Source organism: Schistocerca serialis, chromosome 9 (assembly GCF_023864345.2).
Source record: "Schistocerca serialis cubense isolate TAMUIC-IGC-003099 chromosome 9, iqSchSeri2.2, whole genome shotgun sequence".
Classification (NCBI taxonomy): Eukaryota; Metazoa; Arthropoda; class Insecta; order Orthoptera; family Acrididae; genus Schistocerca; species Schistocerca serialis.
Genome location: NC_064646.1, coordinates 337241414 through 337260772, shown reverse-complemented (window position 1 = coordinate 337260772; position 19359 = coordinate 337241414). Strand labels below are relative to the sequence as shown.

At 40.3% G+C, this 19359-nt stretch overlaps 1 protein-coding gene across 2 annotated transcripts in view; it reads left to right on the top strand.

The window, feature by feature from the left end:
• Positions 1 to 19359, top strand: part of LOC126418861 (ribosome biogenesis protein BMS1 homolog) — a 109385-nt gene that overhangs the window by 56075 nt on the left and 33951 nt on the right. For both annotated transcript variants that reach the window (XM_050085853.1, XM_050085854.1), the window contains exons 7-10: positions 1808 to 2001; positions 6777 to 6907; positions 16925 to 17440; positions 17539 to 17912. In XM_050085853.1, coding sequence (XP_049941810.1) covers positions 1808 to 2001; positions 6777 to 6907; positions 16925 to 17440; positions 17539 to 17912 — 1215 coding nt within the window. The remainder of the gene's footprint in view (positions 1 to 1807; positions 2002 to 6776; positions 6908 to 16924; positions 17441 to 17538; positions 17913 to 19359) is intronic.

Here is a 19359-nt window from a genome sequence, read left to right as displayed (position 1 = left end):
AATCCACTGGACAGATTCAATCCCGGGCTTGTACACCACCCAACCACATCTCCACCCTACTCCCCCTGTCCCAGAAGCAGTGCCTTAACATGCCGGCTAGCTGTGTAAAAACAGAGATAGATAGAACAATAACCAAATAAACACAATCTATTTGAAAGTAGTCTCCTTTGAAATCAATCTCTCCTGCTGGGTAACATTCAGGACAGAGCTGCTCCACCCCATGTAGTGTAAGTGTGGAGCCTCTTTGATATGCTGCGTGTAAGGTGGTCAATTTGTTACTCCGTGGGCTTGTCCCACTCTTTTATGGCAACCCTCCTGACCTCGTCCAGTGTGTGAGGAGGATTGTTGTGACTACACATTGAAAGTGCGTCAGTTGGATCTGTCAACAGATACCATAGGCCATTGCGTACGATTCATCACTGCCTGCTGGAGGAGGGGTGTTCATGAAGTGGGCGTCAACTACTCTGGTATTTCCATCTCAAAACATGTACCTGTTGCTGCGGTCTTGGCTTTAGAGTTGGACAATAGGACAGAGTATCTTGTCTTGTTCTGCACAGCCCTTAAATTACTTTCAATATTGGTAAAGCACTTCCGACATCTGTACTTCATACAGACCTATAACTTGACTGACCCACAAACTTGCAGGACTCTTGCGACTGTGTGCCTGAAATACGCATTATTACTTAGTTGTCTCTACACTCTTCTGCTCCTATCATTATTCGTCAAAGAAATTCTGCACTTGTCTGTGAAGAGAACATGACACCATTGATCCAGCTACCATTTTAAGTGTTCCCTTTTCCACTTTCTTAGTGCACTGATATCCTGTTGAGTTTTTTCCGTAGTTCATAATGAACACGTAGAGGTCAACTTGATTGTGTGGAGATGATGGCATACTATATGGGTCATCACAGCCCTCCCGATTACCTCCAAAATGGTGTAGCACAATTTCTTGTTTATTTTCCTTTTAGTACCTGTGAACCTTAATGTGTGAATTGTACCCAAAGCATGCTTTCACTATATATAATTCAGGGAAGGAGCTTAGATGTGTCAGTGATGATGGAGGAGCAATTCAGTATTGCAGTGTCTTTTTCTTTTTATTGAAAGGAAAGGGGCTACAATTGTCCAGTAAGGTTTTTGTCTGAGGTCATTGGCCAGTCAAGGGGGGGGGGGGGGGGGGAGGTTTCCGTGTTCATGCTTATCTTCATCAAATTCATCAAATTATGATCAGGATTAACAGCTCGTTATGTGTCTTTGCCTGGGAAGTTGTTAGGGACTTATATATGTATGATACGTTGGGTGTCTAAATCTCCTGTCGTGCAAGGCAGCCTACGTGTCTGGCAAGAAACAGTGTTCTGGGCCCGATATGTAGGCTGCTCTGCATGATAGGTGTGTCATGTTGGATGGTGTTGGCGTGCCTTATTCAGCTGTATTGCAGAGGCTACAAGTGTCAATGAACATGGCCGTGGACAGGTGGAGATCAGTGGGGGTGCGGGAGAGGGGGGGGGGGGGGGATGCCCAGAGTGAGGGGGAGGAGAAAATGTATGCAGAGAGGGGAGGAATGGGAGGTGCATGAGGCATGTGGGAAGTGTATAGGGATAGAAGACAGGTGGAAAACAGAAGGGAGAGGGGCAGAGACAGAAAGAGAGGGTGGGTGTAAAATATGTTCAGAATTAGGGGGAGGAAGGTCCTAATGGTAAGTATACTTTAACACAATGTAATTAATGAACTTAATTGTAGTACAAATATAACTCTGTGTCTTTTTTTGGACTGCCATATATTTTTGTAAAATTTTCTTGTTGTATACCAGGTTGTGGCGATCTCAAGATCAAGGACGTATCATTCTTGCCTGATCCATGCCCTTTGCCTGATAAATTGAAGAAACGTAGTCTTGTGGAGAAGGAGAGGATTATATATGCTCCATTTTGTGGGATTGGTGGCATTGTGTATGACAAAGATGCTGTATACGTTGAACTGGGTGGCAGCCATTCGTATATGGAAAAGGTAAACTGTAAATGTGTGTAGCACAGATATACAATTTAGAGGTAAATATATATGATAGAAAAGGAATAGTGGGCAGGTTGCACACAGGTCAGTTGAAGATGGAGGTATACAGAGGGAAGAGATGGACAAAAATTTGAAAATATAATTTGCCACATTTGCACGAACTAGTTTAATCATTGAATTCCCTATTTAAAATAAACAGTGACATGAGGATAGAAAATCAAATCATGGGGTGTAGGGGGCATCTTTGGTTGCACCCATATGTTGCGATAGGGTGCGCATGTGCACTTAAGTTGGGGAAGGAGCAGTCCTGGACAATAAGCGCCCTGTCACAAATCTGAATGCCAAGCTACAGTGTTCAGCAGCGTGTGGTTGTGCCAGTTAATTGCTTGCTGTTTTTCCTTTATGGGGGATATTTTTCTATCCTCATACCATTATTTTCTCAATAATTTTCACAATGTGATACCTGTTGGTCCCATAGTCTAATGAAGTATAATAGCAAGAACATAACCCGATTGTTTTGCCATTACTCAAATTACCAATGTCCAATTTGCAACTGTTTCATGGATATATTTAGTGAAGCATTGCATGACATTTGAATTTGAATATATTAAACCTATTTCATTCTGGCTCATTTTTGTTTACTGATTGGGTTATTTTGAGACACACTTGATATTGGCGTGTTATTACAACCTGTATAAGATTCAGACTTGTTTTTTTCTATGCTAGACTGTTATTTACATCAAAGTTAGGTTGACATAAAATACAAGCACAGATTGAAGGATATAAATGAGCAAACGACACTGCGTCATTTTCAATAAGGAAGTAAGTAGTTTTGCAGCACTACCCACGTCACATTCAGGAAGCAAGCACACAGTACTCGTAAACAGCCATTTTGCCTCCCCTAAGTTGCTTACTCTCATCTGGAGTTTATAGTCCATATATCCTTCCAGTCTCCTGAAGCATGATATAGATAAAACTAGCTACATACATCATAGAGCAAGAAGTAAATTACATATCTCTTTCCGTAGTCACTCCTCAAAATAAATGGATTTTCACTATAGCAAGCTTCTTCCTTTCATCACCACTTTGAAGTGTTCTACCAGAAAGCACCATTTTATTTTCCAGTAAATCAAGTTCAGTTACTCTAAAAAAAAATCTTGTATCTAATCAACTACTGAAGGAAGTAGGTAGTTAAACACTGTTTATGAAATCTCAATAAGCGACAGTTTTCGGGAATGAAAACAGAAAAAGGTTAATCACATAAAATAATGTACAATGTTTTGTAGACTGGAAGATAGTTGAAATTGTTCCTCCATATGAAACAAAAGAAGAAAAAAGAATAGCTTTATGCACATCCAACAAATCCGGAAGATAAACATGAAATTTAACACAAGTAAAAAATATATTTTGGCAGTAGTCAAGATGGAAGTAACGTGATTATCAGTTATTTGCCACAGCCACAGTGGACTAACTCATTCCGGTCGCTGTCTACAGAAATTTTTGGCGCATAGTAATTTCCCTAACACTCTGTGCTCAAGAAGAATCTTCAAGCACAGCTTTCCTGTTTGTTGCTTCATAGTGCATTATTTCCAAGCAGTGGTGGCTTGAAGTCAGTTGTTGCTCTTTTAGTACTGTGGAGAGCCACTAGATGGATGTTCCTGCTTCCACAAAGTGCTAAGCAACTTGAAAAAAATGCACTTATGGAAAAAGAAAGTCTGAACACCAAGAATGAGTTGTATGAGATAAACAAAAGTTGGTAGGCATGTTTCTGCATCTGAAACATGACATCTATTGAAATTTCATACCAGTCCCATCAGAGTGGTGCCACTAGGAGAATACAAATTAGGTGTACTTTAAATATTCTCTGTAATGGTCATGAGCATTTGTTACCTTCGAGACTGAATGTAGTGTGTAGATATTAGTCAGGAAGGCCTTTAAGTTGATGATAGTGCCATTATCAACAGCTCACTGAGTTTGAATGAGATTGTGTGATTGTGAAACCAGACGTTCCTTTTGTGATAATACTGAAAGACTTCACAGTAATGCAGCCACTGTACACGATTACTGGTGACCATGCTCACAGGAAAGTACAGTTGCAAGAAGGCTGGGTTCCGGACAGCCTCGTAGAATCACAGAGATTTAATGAACTGTTACAAATCAGTTACATCAAGGACAATGGGCTTGTTTATAAATATCTTTTCTGCTACAGTTGTGATTTTCTTTTATTCATATTTCACACTGTGCATTTCGGGAAATGATTCCTATTTTCAAGTGTGTTTTCTCTTTGCACAGTGTCATTTTTATGTAAAGTGTTTGATGTTTGAGAGTCTGCTTTAATTTTTAGTAAGTTATCAATTTTTATGTGTAATTAGTGGTGAAATTTGGAAGAACACCACATGCAACCTTTCGTGTACAGCATACATTGAGAATAACTTACATAAACAAACAGTTATGTTTTTAGATGTAGTTGACAGAGATAAGGTTACTGGTCATCCAAAAAGAATGACATGCTTTTGCACAGTACATATTTATCTTAACAATATGGATTATAATTTGCTTACATCTTTTTTACTATGTTGCCTATTTCTATGTGTTACTATTTTTATTTAAGTATATTGTCAAAACATCTGAAGAAATTCACCAATTCACTTTTAAGTTTTTTGTTTAACATTTTGTCTTCATATTTACTTTAATGTGAATATATCTCCAGTTCTTTTAACAAAGCCATTTTATGCCCTTTATCTAGTCAGTGGAGTGCTTTGACATTTTGCTCTACTTTCCCAGATGGGTGTTCTGTATTATACATTTGTGTGTGTGTGTGTGTGTGTGTGTGTGTGTGTAGGCTTTAATGTGCTCTGTGTACCTGGTGTTGAAATTTCGGCCTGTTTGTCTTAGGTAGAACATGGAGCATTCCTGGCGTAGAACTTGGAGTATTCCTCAAATGCTACTTTATCTTATGTATTACTTTTTATTATAGTTTATTTGATGTAGCTATGAGCCTGTCACTCTGTAGTTTGCATTCTACTGACTCCAAACCACCACCATTTGCAACTTCAGTGGTGTCAAGCGAGAGCTCATTGCAGGGCGGAGAGGTAGTCAGTTGTGTTCTTTAAAGAAAGCTAGTTTTGTCCCAGTGCCAATGATGGCCATGTGTTGGTTAGGAGGAGGCAAGGTGAGAGTCTGCAACCAAACTGTCTGCTTTGTGGACACAGTGGACCTACACCAGGGGGTGGGGTCTGGGGTGTGAGATTTTGTATGATAGCTGGAGAGCACTCTCTAAATGGTCAATTACCAAGACTCACCATTGCCAGGAGCACCTCCAAAGATGTCAAGAACTGAAAAGTTTCTTTGACCAGAAGACTCATCAGCAACATCTGGCTGGGAAAGCCTTCATTATGTATTCCAGTGTATATTTTTCAGCAGGATAATGCTCACACACATACCACTGTTGTAACCCAGCATGCTCTACAGTGTCTTGACATGTTATCTTCACCTGCTCGAACACCAGATATGTTTCCAATCAAACACACATGAGACATCATCAGACAGCAGCTTCAGTGTCATCCACAACCAACATTAACCACGCCTCTATTGACCGACAAGTGCAACAGGCATGGAACTCCATCCCACAAACTGACATCCATCACCTGTACACCATAATGCACACATATTTACATGCTTACATTCAAAATTCTGGTTGTTACACCAGTTATTAATATACCTGCATTTCACACATTTTCTTGTGCTTACATTAACTTGTGAGCTCACAATGTTAATCACTTAAATATGTAACCTAGACAAACGTATTCCTGAAACTTCATTACTCGACATTGATTATTTTTTTAGAGTTGGAATTTTTTTCTGTCAGTGTATTGCAGATATGATCACTTCCCACACTTTCATTGTTGCAGTGTGGCTCTGTACTATTAAAAATGAGTCAAAGGTGAGAACTAACTCAGAGTAAATAAAGGAGTTGTAGTGAAAGAGTACTGGCCTAAACACATAGTTAAAAGAGCTAGCTGCTGATTTGGGTGCTGTTTGATTCTAGGTTACCAGCTGAGAATTTTTTGTAAGGAAATGGTCTGAGATTGTGTCCACCCAGCCTAATTAAGAAGTTGCGTGAATAAATAAGCATAAATATTCAAATGCAAATTGTCAAAGCATCTTTAAGCCAAATACCTTACTTCCACCGTGCTATATGCCACATAACCATTTTTATCCTTTTTTATTTATTATTTAAAATAATGACAGGAGTAAGGATAATGACTCTGTGTAGTTGAGGCTTTGAGTGGTTGAGAGAGACATTAACATGACTGTAACTGTTACTAAGTGCTTAGATGATGTCCTTCCTAATAACTGACTAGTACACACACACACACACACACACACACACACACACACACACACACACACACACACACATTCTGTTATCTCCTACACATCCACTGCTCCACTATATGCCAGAGTCAATTCCCTCTGTACAGTAAGGCACTACTTCTTCCTCCAAGCTGTCAACTAGCTTTCCCTCTGACCTATCTTGTCTGTCCTTGGCAATATATTGCTCCTCCTCTCTTGATTTTAACCTGTTGAAGAAAATGAATCATTGCATTAAAGCACGTCTATAAGTGGGGTCAGTTTTCTGTCCCAGCAGATAAAGCACATATCTCAAAATGCTCATTAATTTGTTCGCCATTGTATCAGCTGATATACCTTTTTAAGGATTTACATGTTGTTCATTTTTCATTAAACATTATATGTTAACTATGTGGTAGGTGGAAGATGGTACCAAGAACCTAGTGAGCAGCTTATTGGACACACAGGAGACTCTGGATAGCAAGATAGCTCGTAGTGAAGTTCAGCTCTTTTCAGATGCTGCACCTCTTAAGTCATCGGATGTCCCAGAGTAAGTTTTCTGTTTGGTTCTTATTATTAATTTTTGTTTTAAAAATTAATTTAAGTTTTAATGAACATAACAGTTCATTTTTTTAAATGCCAAATTGGTTTTAATTTCTCTCTGTGTCAGTGTAGTGTGAAATGGAAAACAAATAGTATCAATAGTATCAAATGAAAACTTTGCTAGAATCCAGAGTGAGGCAGGTGAGGATTACATTCTGTGCAGAGCCGCATTCTGACAGCTGATTTATACTGGCATATATATTGTTCCGCTGAAGCATTCTCAGTAGCACACACACACACACACACACACACACACACACACACACACACACACACAGCGTTGTTTGTAATCATGTCGATGGTGTAACTCATTTCTTTTAAATACTTTCCAAGTTTAGTGTTTTGTCTTTGAACAACAACAACCCATTTTATTAATCAAACAACTTTTTGCATTGCGTGCATTATTTATCCATGTAGGTAGAATAAGTTTAAAGCATTATCGCTGTAAAAATGTTTGACCTTAAAGATGTCAGATGCAAATCATTTAATGAGCTACTGAAGGCTAATTTTGTTTTGTTGTTCCACCTGCTTGTGATGTATACTGTCTTGCAGTCAATGTATTTGCATTATGTATTTACATAGAATTAAGTGTCTTATGAAGAAAACTGCTATATTATATGCCCAAAGAGGAATAACTGGCTAGTAATAATTTATAATCCAGCTGCAGACATGATCACCAAGATAACTCCATAAGTAGATGTAAGAAATAGATGCTGTTGTTTTCACTGCCTGACACAGATGACTTACACCATGAAGATTTGTAGCAAAAGGTTCCATAATTGTGTCCCCACCAATTTATAGTAATCTCTGTCCTGCAGTTTTTCCATGGTCTTATGCATTTTGATGATGCAGTTGCTGGATGCTTCAGGTTTAACTCCCTCACCACCTTCACTTCTAGATGTATTGTCCTCCTCCACAATATAAGACTGCACCTAAGTCCATACCAACTATTTTTGTGTTATAGTGAGAATGCTATGGAGGTTGACTAACATGTCCATGCTGCATCACAATTGTATCCCTCTTGTAAATTCAGTACACAGACATATGATCATTGACAAGATCCAGCAACTCTGCTCTGGTGTGTGATGAACTATAAGGTACTCTAATAGGGGACAGCCATGCATTAATGTCCGCCACTTTGGTATCCATAGTTGGGGCTTTGATCAGTTCCACAGAGGGTATGCTCACATTGTCCATGACAGTCACTGAATACTCAGCTAGATATGGCTTCAATTGTTCTCTACACCATCTTTTAGAGTCACTGTGTATCATTTCAGGAAGATAATTCTCAGAATTCTTAACTCTTTTGACATTTTGAAAATCAGCCTAGCTCTGGGGAATAAACCCAATTTTTACCAATCTGATGCGGAACACTATAAGTCGACCACCTATGTCAATTGGAACTTTTAGTCCACCATACCCATTGCCCATTTTCCAGCATATATCCTGGCATGGCCTTTTTTTATATGAGTTGCATTTATGTAATAAATTTGAAATATGCTAGCTTGTTTGACCACTTACATTGTACTCAGAAATGCAGTCCTCAGATCAGTACAGTATTTTATGGACTAAAAGACACTACAAACTATAAGACTCACCTTAATTTTCAAGTAATTTTTTTGAAAAACAATATTTTTACCATTTTTATGATCAGGCTGCAAAGCCAGACTAAAAAAAATTCTTAGTTTATAAAACCAAACTGACCTTTAAAATCCCTGAAAATCATCATCTGAACTTCCTTCTTCTTCTTCTTCTTCTTCTTCCTCATTGTCTTCTTCGTACATAAGATGGTCTTCCCTGCCATCAGGAACATTACTTGTGCCACAATTCTTGAAAGATTTAACAATGATTTCTCTCACTCTAGAGCATGACTGTTTTATCCATTGACACACTTGTTTGTAGGTCATTTTAAAGCTCCCTCTGACGTGAATTCATGTTGGGTTTCATCAATCATCCATTTCTTAAATTCTTCTCTCATATACACATTAAATGGTTTATTTATTGAGACATCAATAGGTTGTAATCCTGATTTAGTCAACCTGGAATAATAGCAAGGTTTGCATTTCCCTGTCTTAGTTTCTCTTTCACAGAATTTTTCAAATCATTACCGAACTGATCTAGCACAAGAAGAGAAATCTTCTTCAATAAAGCTCCTTTCCTTCTCTCCCACACTCTGTTAATCTATAACTTCATATCGGCCTCGTCCGTCCAACCCTTGTCATGTTTGTGAATATCACCACCTGGTGGTATTTCAGAAAGTTTTGATATTGTTTTGTGCTTGAAAATGATCATTGGACTAAGTTGAGCACTGTCAACGAAACATGAAAGGACAACAGTGTAGTGCATTTTTTCATGTCCACTTGTTTTTATAGTTACAGTTTCAGCACCTTTCATGGCAACAGTTCTGTTACTTGGCACATCAGATGTCGTCCATATTTCCTATTTGGCTTAGTTCCACACTGGTTTTCTTTCGATATTGAATAATAAAGTGATTGAAAGATAATATTTTCTTGTCATACTCTTGTGGCATTTTTGAGCTATTTTGGTTTTGTATTGCGTGCTAAATTCATGGCGCTTTATGAACCTGTAGCACCAGCCAACTCCACCCTTAACATCTGTTAAGTTCTACTGTAAGGCTAGATTATGAGTGTGTATTTGAATCATTTTTGTATGAATGCCAGTGCCATTGTGATGGTGTTCTGGAATCCATTTCAGTACATCATCTTCTAGTTTTAGCCACTTTACATTCAGTCCTCTATGTGCACATTTCCTCAATGGCGGGGTGGGAGGGAGATTGTGTTAATAAGCTTTTGATTCCCTAAAACTCATTTTTGTTACTTTGGTGCACAGCTGGTGCCACTTGAATCCAGTGTTGCCAGATAGAGGTAGGTTTTGTGCGGCATTGGATATACTGCCATTTTTAAGACTGGCAGGAATTTGGAATGAAGCACTGGATATTTTTATATTAATTTAGAGTATAAGGAGCACCTGAATTTTGGAGGCAATTTTTCGAAGAAAAAAATGAGTCTTATAGTCTGTAAAATATGGAATCATTACATTCTATAAGTAGTTTCTTACCATTGTCCATTTTCTAATATCTGAAACATATATCATTCACTAACCTTAACATAGTCTGTTTGCTCTCAGTCCTGAATTGTATAATTGCTGAGTACTTTCACAAAATACTGTTTGCAAAATTCTGTAGGTCACCCAATACTTTCTTTCTTTTTTTTATATTTTTTAAATTTTTTTTTTGTGCATATATTTGATTATCTGGTTACTCGAAAACAGCTGTGCAATAGACTTGAACAGACACTTTAGCTTCACTGCATTTTCTGCGAACAGTCTTTAAACAGAACCCACAGGATTCTACCGCCTGCTCCCTCCATTTGACAATGGTTCGACAAGTGCCGTGGGCCAACTGGGGTTTGGCACAAGATTGTCTTTTAAAGTTCTCACACATGACACACTAGCCTTGCTTGTTTGTACAACTCTTGACATAACTGCTTTCTGTCATTCATGAACACTGTGAGGGAAATGTAGTCACTCAGTCCTGGATTCTATAATTGAAAGAAACAGTAAGTGTTAATATTACAGCACAATCCGCATGTAACGAAGACAAGAAAGTTGACTAGTTTGGCAGTGGCTATAAATCACACGGTATACTTCAGTTTTCTGCTGTTCAGCTGACCTCGACCTCCCATCGTTCATGTTCTGAACTCTTATCAGTGTGATAGGGTACACAGGAAAGGGGTAAAAGATGGTCGACATTTGTACAATTACATATGGAGTGACCGCAGAGACAGTGCTGATATATCACAGCAGTTCTTTCTCTTTAAATGTCATGCAGTGTTCAGTGAGCGGTGTAGCTACTGCCAACGCTGACTCCAGTTATCTGTTTCCTTTAAGATGTAACTTAGCTAGCGTTGTGTGGGAGGAAATGAAATTCCATGTGCCAAGGAAATCCTCATGCTTCTACCTACACGAGTCAGGAATTTTCTCGCTCACCTGTGCCATAATGACACAGCATTCACAGTAACGATGATCTCAGTGGGACTGGCAGAACGCAAATCAAACAATGAGTACAACCGCACTCCTGTCCTGTTCATGACAAATATTCAAGCAGTTGTAGTAGAAGTTCATATTGTGTTCAGCATAACACTGTGCAATATTTATTTGCCATCCTCATTAAGCTGGTAACACATAGATTTTCCCTGTTCTTATGTCACAGCCACTCCCACTTGTATAGAAGATTTTTAGTGCAAACTGTGTGCTGTAATGTTGATGTCTGTCTGCCCCATGGTTTGATGAGCACAGTATTATGAAAGGAGTCGTGCGTTCCCAGTAAGAGAATGGGCGTATTCACCTTCCACTGAGTTCCCCTTCCTCACAAACTCTGCTCAGTGGCAAGTGATTGATATTTGCACTCCAGGACCCACTTCTCTATCTGAATCCAATCAGACACAACAGTTTCCGTAACCAAGCCACAGAGATGTGATCTCAGCAGAGCAGGCGCATGTTGTTCAACCAATTAGCAGGTTGTTTTAACACTGTAAAGTGTCCAACATTGAATTAATTACATCATAAGCATATTTACCAGGTCACCAAATTTCTACAAACAACATGCAACACCTCTATGAGCATAAACACATTTCTCTTAAATCATGTCACTGAAAGTGAGGATTCAGTGCTGCTTCACCAGCGAGAATTTATAGAGGGAAGAAGTCAGCATTTCCAGTCAGTTATCACCAAGGAGAACAACACTTCCATCTCCATATTGGTTTTGCCTTCTGTACTGTTGAAGACCCAAGAGATTGCATCTACAACACCCAAACCAGAATAGCTTTATGACATAAAAAAAAGGAAATTCTGTTACATGTCTTTATGTAAAAGTGACTGATGGACTGTACATTTCTCAGAAGTCGTCATACTGGTGTCTTCACTTGCTGTATAAGACCTACCTATTATTGTCTGACAAGATTCCTAGAATCCAAAAAAACTACTTAGTTATATCCAGTCAGTCCTGCTAGAGGAGACAGCATGAAAGGCATTTGTCAGGATTCATCTTGTTCTGTTAAGTTTGGAAGGTAGGACACGAAGTACTGGCAGAAGTAAAGCTGTGAGGATGGGGCGTGAGTTGTGCTTGGGTAGCTCAGTTGGTAGAGCACTTGCCAGCAAAAGGCAATCCTTGGACAGTTCTGCAGATCAGACTTCCGTGGCTACCTTTATGTCTTCATGCACTAATGTGTAAAACATTCTCGGACTTCTTGCCATGTCATTTCAGGTTTTCCCCTACTTATTGCTTGTAGTTGATAATAAAATGATTTAAGAAGTGGACAGGAAGCACAGGCTTTAAATTTTAATGAATTCACAATAAGTTATCCAAAATTGTATACTAAGCTCACTGAAGCAAATCAGATACTGATGTTCCAATTCCTTGAGTACTCTTCGAGCTATTCAACCTATGTACCCAGCACAGAAGGAGATGCAAACCATACAGTACATAACATTCTTTATCTTTGTAGTCAGGGATAAGAGATGTCTTTCTGCTGACTGCCAGGGCACATGTAAAACTAATGTTATAAGCTTAATTACAAAATGGTTAAGGGAAATAAAGAACAAAGCTGCATTACATTGTCCATTGGGAAATCCCGTGTGGTAAGCCAGCTGCATGATCAGAAAGTATTTTCTTCCTTTAACCACAATGGCCTTTTTCCTTTGTAGTGTAAGTTTGGGTGACTCTAATGAGTATGCTTACTATGTTGTGTTATGTTTGTGTTGTTGTTGAAATAGTGCAAAGTCTAATTATCAGGAGTGTGATGGGATCATCCCTCCTCCCCTTGCCAGCTAAATAGTGATGGTGAAAATTTCTTCCATCACCAGCATTTGAACTGAATACTCTTGAGTCGAGCATCACTGCATGAGCGTGTGTTAGCAAACTTTGATACTAGGAAGGTGTCATTAGGAAAGTGTTTGTGGGATAGACTGTGGTATAATATGTTGTCCTCCTGTATACTGTTTTGTTAAAGTGGAGCTAAAGCTTCATTTGTCAGTACAAGAAAGAACTGCCATTGTTGCTGGGTAATGTTCTGTGATCAGTGAAGCTACAGCGTGGCAAGTTGTATTCCTTCTCCTAGTCATGTAGTCACTGACACTGGACAAAATAATATTAGAGGTACCATGTGTTGCAACTTTAGCAAAAGAATGCACCAGTGCACATTGTGTGCATTGGACAAATTTTAGTATGTTATATTTTAACAGAATGTATCATGAAAAGACAGCAGCACCTAGTGTACCGGTAGCAGCAATATGAAGGTCTCTTTACAGCTTTCTAGTTCTCTAGGATTGTTTTGGATTTTGGACTCTTCCTGAACAGTATGTTCTGAAACTTCCTGGTAGATTAAAATTGTGTGCCAGACCGAGATTTGAATTCGGGACCTTTGCCTTTCACGGGCAAGTGTTCTACCAACTGAGCTACCCACACCCCGTCCTCACAGCTTTATTTCTACCAGTACCTTGTCTCCTACCTTCCAAACTTAACAGAAGCTCTCCTGCAAAACTTGCAGAACTAGCACTCCTCAAGAAAGGATATTGCGGAGACATGGCTTATCCACAGCCTGGGGGGATGTTTCCAGAATGATATTTTCACTCTGCAGCGGACTGTGCACTGATATGAAACTTCCTGGCAGATTAAAACTGTGTGCCGGACCGAGACGGGACCTTTGCCTTTCGCGGGCAAGTGCTCTACCAACTCCGCAATATCCTTTCTTTCAGGAGTGCTAGTTCTGCAAGTTTCACAGGAGAGCTTCTGTTAAGTTTGGAAGGTAGGAGATGAGGTACTGGCAGAAGTAAAGCTGTGAGGATGGGGCATGAGTCGTGCTTGGGTAGCTCAGTTGGTAGAGCACTTGCCCGCAAAAGGCAAAGGTCCCGAGTTCGAGTCTCGGTTCGGCACACAGTTTTAATCTGCCAGGAAGTTTCATATCAGCGCACACTCCGCTGCAGAGTGAAAATATCATTCAGTATGTTCTGTTACACACAGGTGCCTTTGTTGGTTGTGTTCAACACTACTTTATGTTATTTGCATATGCTTCTCTTCCCATAGCTTTAAAATTAAACTGGGAAATTTACTTCTGTGTGTGCTTGGTCAGAAGTTGAGTTCTGTGAAGTGTCATTAATGCCAGCTAATGTACATTTAATTGATGAATGAATTTCTAACACAGCTACACAATACAGCAGCCACAATTGTAATTTTTGTGCCAAATGTCAGCTTTTTACTAATAAACAAGATTTTTTGCAGAATTCGCTGTTTTTCCATTTAGCAATGAAACCACTTCACATGTACTATAGATGACAGTTCCATAAAAATGAGAATATCATAATTATCTTATAGCACAGTGAGTAATTGCATGTAGGTGTATTCTTCTTGCAAGAACAAAATGTTATGAAAGTAATTTATATTTGATACGCAACCACTTAACTGAAGGTGGCTTTGCAATTCACTGTCAGAGGACACAAGAGCACATGGGAAGTTAAAATGATATTTAATCCCAGCCAGAAGTGACTGAAAAACATTTTCCCTTAGTCACCTTTTATTTACATCAGTTATTAATACTACAACGTAAAAAAACGTTTTGCATCACCTCGGTTCCAAGAGTTCTGGAACCTGTACAGAAAATTGGAATAGAGACCAACATAAACATCATTTCCGCCCTTTTTATTGTTCATGAAAACCGCACATTGCATGTTGTACCACCATACAGCGAGACCTTCAGAGGTGGTGGTCCACATTGCTGTACACCGGTACCTCTAATACCCAGCAACACGTCCTCTTGCATGCCTCTATTTGTGATGCATGCTTGTATTCATCATGGCATACTATCCACAAGTTCATCAAGGCACTGTTGGTCCAGATTGCCCGACTCTTCAATGGCAATTTGGTGTAGATCCCTCAGAGTGGTTGGAGGGTCACGTTGTCCATAAACAGCCCTTTTCAATCTATCCCAGTCATGTTCAATAGGGTTCACGTCTGGAGAACATGCTGGCCACTCTAGTCGAGCAATGTCGTTATCCTGAAGGAAGTCATTCATAAGATGTGCACAATGGTGGCGTGAATTGTCGTCCAGGAAGACGAATGCCTCGCCAGCATGCTGCTTATTTGGTTACACTATTGGTCAGAGGATTGCATTACGTATCGTACAGCTGTTACGGCGCCTTCCATGACCACTAGCGGCGTATTTCGGCCCCACATAATGCCACTCCAAAACAGAAGGGAACCTCCACCTTGCTGCACTCACTGGACTGTGTGTCTAAGGCATTCAGCCTGACCAGATTGCCTCCAAATGTGTCTCTGACAGTTGTCCGGTTGAAGGCATATGCAACACTCATAGCTGAAGAGAGCGTGATGCCAATCCCAAATGGTCCATTTGGCATGTTGTTGGGGCCCATCTGTACTGTTCTTCCATGACCACCAGCGGCGTATGTCGGCCCCACATAATGCCACCCCAAAACAGAAGGGAACCTCCACCTTGCTGCACTCACTGGACTGTATGTCTAAGGCATTCAGCCTGACCAGATTGCCTCCAAATATGTCTCTGACAGTTGTCCGGTTGAAGGCATATGCGACACTCATAGCTGAAGAGAGCGTGATGTCAATCCCAAATGGTCCATTTGGCATGTTGTTGGGGCCCATCTGTACTGTTCTGCATGGTGTCATGGTTGCAAAGATGGACCTTGCCATGGACGTTGGGAGTGAAGTTGCACATCATGCAGCCTATTGAGCACAGTTTTAGTCGTAACATGATGTCCTGTGGCTGCACAAAAAGCATTATTCAACATGATGGCATTGCTATCAGGGTTCCTCCGAGCCATAATCCATAGGTAGCGGTCATCCACTGCAGTATTGGCCCCTTGAGTGGCCTGAGCGAGGTATGTCATCGACAGTTCCTGTCTCTCTGTATCTCCTCCATGTCCGAACAACATTGCTTTGGTTCCCTCCAAGACACCTGGACACTTCCCTTGTTGAGAGCCCTTGCTGGCACAAAGTAACTATGTGGACATAATCAAACTGCAGTATTGACTGTCTAGGACTGGTTGGACTACAGACAACACTAGACATGTACCTCCTTTCTGGTGGAATGACTGGAACTGATTGGCTGTTAGACCCCCCTCAGTCTAATAGGTGCTGCTCATGCATTGTTGTTTATGTCTTTGGACAGGTTTAGTGACAGCTCTGAATAGTCAAAGGGACTGTGTCTGTGATGCAATATCCACACTCAATGTCTGTCTTCCCAAGTTCTGGGAACCGGGCTGATGCAAAACTTTTTTTGATGTGTTTATTTTGGGTGCCTAATGTTGTTATAATACTGACACAGATAAAAGCAGACTTTGAATCTCCAATTTTTGGACCGAGTGAGCTGGCACAGTGGTTAGCACATGGGACTTGCTTTCGGGAGGATGACAGTTAAAATTCCTAACCGGCCGTCCAGATTTTGGTTTTCAGTAATTTCCTTAAATTGTTCCAGGCATATGCCAGGAAGCTAAAGGATACATCTGACCCCGTATCCCATCCTCTTGTAACCCAAAGTTGTGCTCCATCTCTAAAGACGATGTTGTCGATTGGCATTGAACTCAAATTTTCTTTCTTTTTTCCAATTTTTGGAACAGTTCTTTCTTTATGAAGGAGAGCATGTAGGAAACTGCAAAAATAAAAGGGAAGAACTGCAGCTGTTAGGCAGATGGTAACAGTACAGACACTGGACAAAGATAGAGGAGATAACAATCTGTCTGCCAACCATGCTCATTTTTCTTAGTTTTCTGTTATGTGTTGTGTTGTAAGATATTTCTTGTGTTTATAATATTAATTTGTTCAGTTTATGTCTGTTTTAAATCACATCTTAAGAAATATACCTTCTATTAAAAAATTTCATTAATTTTACTTATTTTTCCTTGTAACTATTATCTTCAGAAAATCAAAAGGAAATAAGAACAACGGCAAAGATGACACTTCAGGCAAGTGTGTCACCAATGGTGTTAATGTTGATGAAGAAGAAGAAAAAGAGGAAGAGGAGGAAGAAGATGAAGAAGAAGAAGAAGAAGAGGAGGAGGAGGAGGAACGTGCTATTGATGGTGACAGTGATGTAGATAGTCGTAACAGAATGTCATCTGATGATGATTATGATGAACTAGTAATTAATCAAAAGAAAAAACGTAGAAAGGTAACTGGTAAGAGTATACCCAAGAAGAAACTGAGGATAGAAGACAGACACAAGTGTGGTAAAACTGTTGTAGAGGCTGGTTGTAATAATTTGGACTTGAGCTCAAACTCGGTGGCTAGAGTGAAGAAGAAGTTATTGGCAACCATGGGTGACTCCACGTCAGATAGTGACACTGAAGAGAGTGATATTGAAAATAATACAGTGATTGATGACACAAAGGAAGGTTTTAACACAAGGCTTGAAAGGACAAAAAATAATGATGTGAGGTATGCAATATACACTATGGATTTATTTGGTTTTGTAATATATTTATGTACAATCTTTTAATTTACTTTATATGTTTGTATCATTTTCTTCATTGCAGCTATCATGAAACAAGTACAGTAAAAGATAAGGAAATTAAAAGTAGAATATCTGAGGCACTGTTAAAATTAGAAAAATCCCAGAAAAAGAAAGCCTGGGATGAAGATGTGGAAAGTTCTGTTTCAGAGTATGATAGTTCAGATTTATCAGATTCAGAGGATGAATGCAGTGATTCAAAGAAAGATTCAGGTGTTACATCTGATGGACAGAGTACAGAGGAGAACAGTGATAATGATAGTGGGTCTGATGAAGAAGCTGGGGAAAGTACTGCCGAGCTGTCAGCCGCACGCTGGAAAGAGAACCTTGTTCAGAAGGCTGCAGATGCCTTTCTGGAAAGACAGGCTAATACTCGGAGTCTTTGGAAGCTCGTTTATGGTATGAAACTAGATAAACAACAGATGCATTAGCAGTATAATTCTTAGTGCCATTTGTATCCTTTGTTGCAGTTACTTGCCTATCCACACTGTCTTTTAAGAATTAATACTAAAATATGTTTGTAAGCTTTTGTAGTAATAGCCCTTGTTTACAACTTTGCTCATTCACGTGAAGCTCTCTGTGTCCTTGACCAAAAACATTCAGGCAAAGGAAAATTCAGGATGGAATGATGACTATATGATATTGACTGGAGCAACTGCATTACATTCTCTGCCAGGGTTTCGATTACCTCTCGTCGTGCCCTGAAATGAGAAATGTCCTGCCCACTATCCTTCCCACCCCTCCTACCGTGGTATTCTGCCGTCCACCGAACCTACACAATATACTCGTCCACCCTTACACAACCCCTGCTCCCAATCCCTTACCTCATGGCTCATACCCCTGTAAGAGACCTAGATGCAAGACCTGTCCCATACATCCTCCTACCACCACCTACTCCAGTCCAGTCACTAACATTGCCTATCCCATCAAAGGCAGGGCTACCTGTGAAACCAGTCATGTGATTTACAAGCTAAGCTGCAACCACTGTGCTGCATTCTATGTAGGCATGACAATCAATAAGCTGTCTGTCCACATGAATGGCCACCGACTAACTGTGGTCAAAAAACAAGTGGACCACCCTGTTGCTGAACACGCTGCCAAACATGATATCCCTCATCTCAATGACTGCTTCACAGCCTGTACCATACGGGTCCTTCCCACCAACACCAGCTTTTCTGAATTGCGCAGGTGGGAAATTTCCCTGCAATACATCCTGTTCCCATAACCCTCCTGGCCTCAACCTTCGTTAGTCGCTGTCCTCACCCATCCAACCCCCCACCCCTCTGTTCCCATTCCAGCACTACACAGCTGTCATTTCACCGCCTCACCCAGTCTTTGAATTTATTTTTATTTCTCTCCTTTCCGCTACCTACCCCATCCCCCCTCCGCACCTTCTCTCCTGCCCTCCATCTAAGCTGCAGCACTTCACTGTACGCCACTCCCACCATACTATCCCTAACTGTTCCCGCCCCAGCCTCCTCCTTACCCCCACCCAATTGCCACTCCCATCATGCACTGGTGCTGCTGCTCGCAGTGTGATTTCAGCTCCCTGAGACTGCAGACGTGTGTGCAAGTTGCGTTTGCACGCGCGCACGTGTGTGTGTGTGTGTGTGTGTGTGTGTGTGTGTGTGTGTGTGTGTGTGTGTGTGTGTGCGCGCGCGCGCATGATTGTATGTGTGTCTACTGCTGACAGAGGCCTTAATGGCCAAAAAATTTAACTGTTTCAATCTTTTTGTTGCGCCTATTGTGACTCAGCATCTCCGCTATAAGGTGAGTAGCGATTTTCCTTCTCTGGTTTTGTTACATTCCATCCTGGATTTTCCATTGTTTAATATATTATAAAAAG